At 44.0% G+C, this 4,117-nt stretch overlaps 1 protein-coding gene across 1 annotated transcript; it reads left to right on the forward strand.

Moving 5' to 3' along the window:
- Nucleotides 1–447: 447 nt before the first annotated feature.
- LOC134569279 (oocyte zinc finger protein XlCOF7.1-like) lies at nucleotides 448–2,349 on the forward strand. Its single transcript, XM_063428194.1, has one exon. It carries the CDS (start codon nucleotides 448–450, stop codon nucleotides 2,347–2,349), a length of 1,902 nt encoding a protein of 633 aa, XP_063284264.1.
- Nucleotides 2,350–4,117: the final 1,768 nt, after the last annotated feature.

Consider the following 4,117-nt stretch of genomic DNA (forward strand, 5'->3'; position numbering starts at 1 on the left):
AGATGCCAAGTTCCTTCTCATTTATAGGGGTTATTCTCGGTCTAGCCTTTCTCTTTTGTGCTCTTCTCCCACTTCTCCTTCCTCTAAACTTAGGCTCCTTTTCCTCGTTTTTATAGGATGCAGTGTTTGTGCGTTATCTTATGTTTTAAAGAAAACGAGAGCAGACAGGAAGAAATGAATAACAGATCCTGACAGAGGGAGAGAAGAGGAATCGATTGGGGAAAGGTAAGTTCGGCATGACAGTGCCGCTTTAATTTCTTCTCAGTCACTATGAGGGTTGTATTTCTTATCTATTAAAAATAAATTGTCATTTTTTTCTAAGTATTGCAAACAATAATTTATAGTGGCCGATTTCCTTTAACTCCCGGTATATTTCTTTCAGGTGTATTTGTAAGGAGAGGTTATACTGAAAGTGGTGACAAGAACAGAAATACACAAATCACAGCTATGAAGAAATCTTTTAATAACCGCACCAAGGACTTTCACTCTGAAAAATCAAGCATTTTCTCAGATTCCTATATTTTCTCAAAGGAGATAGTAAACATAAACCCCAAACCTTTCTCATGTTCTGAATGTGGAAAATGTTTTGTCACTAAAGCAGAGCTTGTCCTTCATCAGAGAACTCACACAGGAGAGAAACCTTTCTCATGTTCTGAATGTGGAAAATGTTTTGTTAGTAAATCACAGCTTGTCCTTCATCAGAGAACTCACACAGGAGAGAAACCGTTCTCATGTTCTGAATGTGGAAAATGTTTTGTTAGTAAATCACAGCTTGTCTGTCATCAGAGAACTCACACAGGAGAGAAACCTTTCTCATGTTCTGAATGTGGAAAATGTTTTCGGAGACATTCAACTCTTGTCAATCATCAGAGAACTCACACAGGAGAGAAACCGTTCTCATGTTCTGAATGTGGAAAATGTTTTGTCACTAAAGCACGGCTTGTCAATCATCAGAGAACTCACACAGGAGAGAAACCGTTCTCATGTTCTGAATGTGGAAAATGTTTTGTCACTAAAGCACGGCTTGTCAATCATCAGAGAACTCACACAGGAGAGAAACCGTTCTCATGTTCTGAATGTGGAAAATGTTTTGTCACTAAAGCACGGCTTGTCAATCATCAGAGAACTCACACAGGAGAGAAACCGTTCTCATGTTCTGAATGTGGAAAATGTTTTCTTAGTAAAGCAGTTCTTGTCCGTCATCAGAGAACTCACACAGGAGAGAAACCGTTCTCATGTTCTGAATGTGGAAAATGTTTTCTTAGTAAAGCAGAGCTTGTCCTTCATCAGAGAACTCACACAGGAGAGACACCGTTCTCATGTTCTGTATGTGGAAAATGTTTTGTTAGTAAATCACAGCTTGTCCGTCATCAGAGAACTCACACAGGAGAGAAACCTTTCTCATGTTCTGAATGTGGAAAATGTTTTGTTAGTAAATCACAGCTTGTCTGTCATCAGAGAACTCACACAGGAGAGAAACCGTTCTCATGTTCTGAATGTGGAAAATGTTTTCGGAGACATTCAACTCTTGTCAATCATCAGAGAACTCACATAAGAGAGAAACCGTTCTCATGTTCTGTATGTGGAAAATGTTTTGTCACTAAAGCAGTTCTTGTTCTTCATCAGAGAACTCACACAGGAGAGAAACCGTTCTCATGTTCTGAATGTGGAAAATGTTTTGTTAGTAAATCACAGCTTGTCCGTCATCAGAGAACTCACACAGGAGAGAAACCGTTCTCATGTTCTGTATGTGGAAAATGTTTTGTCACTAAAGCAGTTCTTGTTCTTCATCAGAGCACTCACACAGGAGAGAAACCGTTTTCGTGTTCTGAATGTGGAAAATGTTTTGTCATTAAATCACGGTTTGCCAATCATCAGAAAACTCACACAGGAGAGAAACCGTTCTCATGTTCTGAATGTGGAAAATGTTTTGTCACTAAAGCAGAGCTTGTCCGTCATCAGAGAACTCACACAGGAGAGAAACCGTTCTCATGTTCTGAATGTGAAAAATGTTTTGTTAGTAAATCACAGCTTGTCCGTCATCAGAGAACTCACACAGGAGAGAAACCTTTCTCATGTTCTGAATGTGGAAAATGTTTTCGGCAACATTCAAATCTTGTCAGTCATCAGAGAACTCACACAGGAGAGAAACCATTCTCATGTTCTGAATGTGGAAAATGTTTTAGGCACCATTCAAATCTTGTCAGTCATCAGAGAACTCACACAGGAGAGAAACCATTCTCATGTTCTGAATGTGGAAAATGTTTTCGGCAACATTCAACTCTTGTCAGTCATCAGCGAGCTCACACAGGAGAGAAACCGTTCTCACGTTCTGAATGGGGAAAATGATTTTTTGTTAAACCTAATCTTGATAGACATCAGAGATCTCACACAGGTTATGAGTCTCTAAAATTATATTATGCATTAACATAGAAATGAAATATCTTGTTTTGTGAATTTTGATCATGCGGACACAGTAAATAGTAATTGTGATAGTAGCAGTCAACGTACATATGATGACTTTCCGGCAACTCAGGATACATTGTGGTTGTATGTTCTGTTTGTTACAGAGTGAAAGGCTACTTCCCCCAACCCCCATGTTAATATAGACCATGGCGGGGGCGGGGCCTGGCAGCGAACATGGCCGGTCGCACGCTTTAGGAGCTCCAGCTAAGACAGGCACAAGAAAGCCACGATCGAGTGACCCAAAAGTACTAACGGTGAACGGTGACCATAAACGTACACAGCACGACGAGAGCAGCGGAATGGTACCGAACCGGCACCGGTGCGCCGCAGACAAACCTGATCCAGCTATGCGGCCTAAACTCGAGCGAAGTCTGGGACCCGGGGGAGATGGCCGCCCTTCCGCCACTGGACGGGCTCCCAGGCGTGGACACACTGCAGCCCTGCTACCCCCCCTCTGGACCGGCGGGGGATATCCCGGTCCTCACAGGGGTTGAATAGCCCCATGTAGCAAACAATCCAAGCGACACAAACCCTGTCCACGAAGGACCACCAGGGCCAAGCTAAAATGGCAGCGCAGAAGCAGCGCAGAACGAGGCATGAGATGCACAAGCCACCCGAACACATAACAGTGTTCTTTGAACAGCTTCGCACATACCTTTGGGAGAAGTACAAGGCCAGGAGACAGCCCTTCCAACAAGCGGTGAAAGCGGCGGCAAAGTGGATCCGCCCGGTGGTTCGGCGCTGCCTGAAGGGAAATCCCCCACGCGGCCCCAGTACAGCCTCCCGCAGGCAACCACACATAAGCGAGCCCTCCATGAAAGCGACATCTTTAAGACATCACCAAGCCCCCTTCTCAGTACCCGGCACAGCACGATCCGGATCTCTGTGGTCACAGCCACAAAGAAAGTATCAGAGCGGCTGCACACATTTCTGAGCGGAAAAAACGAAGGATCTTTCCCGTTATGGGAGCCGGCTGAACAGCCTCAGATATTTTACCACAATGGAACTGTGAGTCATCTCTCCCTTGGGCTGGACTGTGCTCTGCCCCTCGAGGGCATCGGATGAACTGAGCCGGCAAGTGGGACTCTCTGGGACTAACAACCAAAGAGTGTTTTCCTTAAGACCGCTTATTATTTTTTCTGTTCATGTTATTATTTTCTTTACCTAACAGATGATGCTCCCAGCAGCCCTGATAGCCGATATACCAATATTCGGCCCTTGATTACTAACGCCTTTCCTTACCACTCCAGAGGGGCCTCCTGGGGGATTAGTGTTGACAGGCCAATAATAAGTTTGGAGTTTAAATGTTACCCTCATTGTTTTAATGCTCCGGCACCGCTGGCCTCCCTGCTTGGCCTTTACTTAAAAGCTTAGTCAATACCCATGCCTGGAATGCGTAGGACGGCTATTTTGACTGACAGGCTGGACATAGCAATGCCTTACAGGACAGGCACTTAGGGAGAATAGCGATGTTGAGGCATATTATAAATTATAGACAAGTTATAGATCGTACTTATTTTTGATTCTACTGAGCACCTCTGATGGGCTATATGTTACCCTGCCTTAAGCTCTTTATGTTATGGCCCATATATGTATCTCGGAGCCGAATTAGGTCACTAGCTAGCCCTACCTAAACTTAAGCTTAACTAGC

The sequence above is a fragment of the Pelobates fuscus genome, chromosome 7 (assembly GCF_036172605.1).
Source record: "Pelobates fuscus isolate aPelFus1 chromosome 7, aPelFus1.pri, whole genome shotgun sequence".
NCBI lineage: Eukaryota > Metazoa > Chordata > Amphibia > Anura > Pelobatidae > Pelobates > Pelobates fuscus.

Bases quoted from the DNA above. Each gene is read 5' to 3' on its own strand.
- LOC134569279 (XM_063428194.1), top strand. From the start codon at position 448: ATGAAGAAATCTTTTAATAACCGCACCAAGGACTTTCACTCTGAAAAA.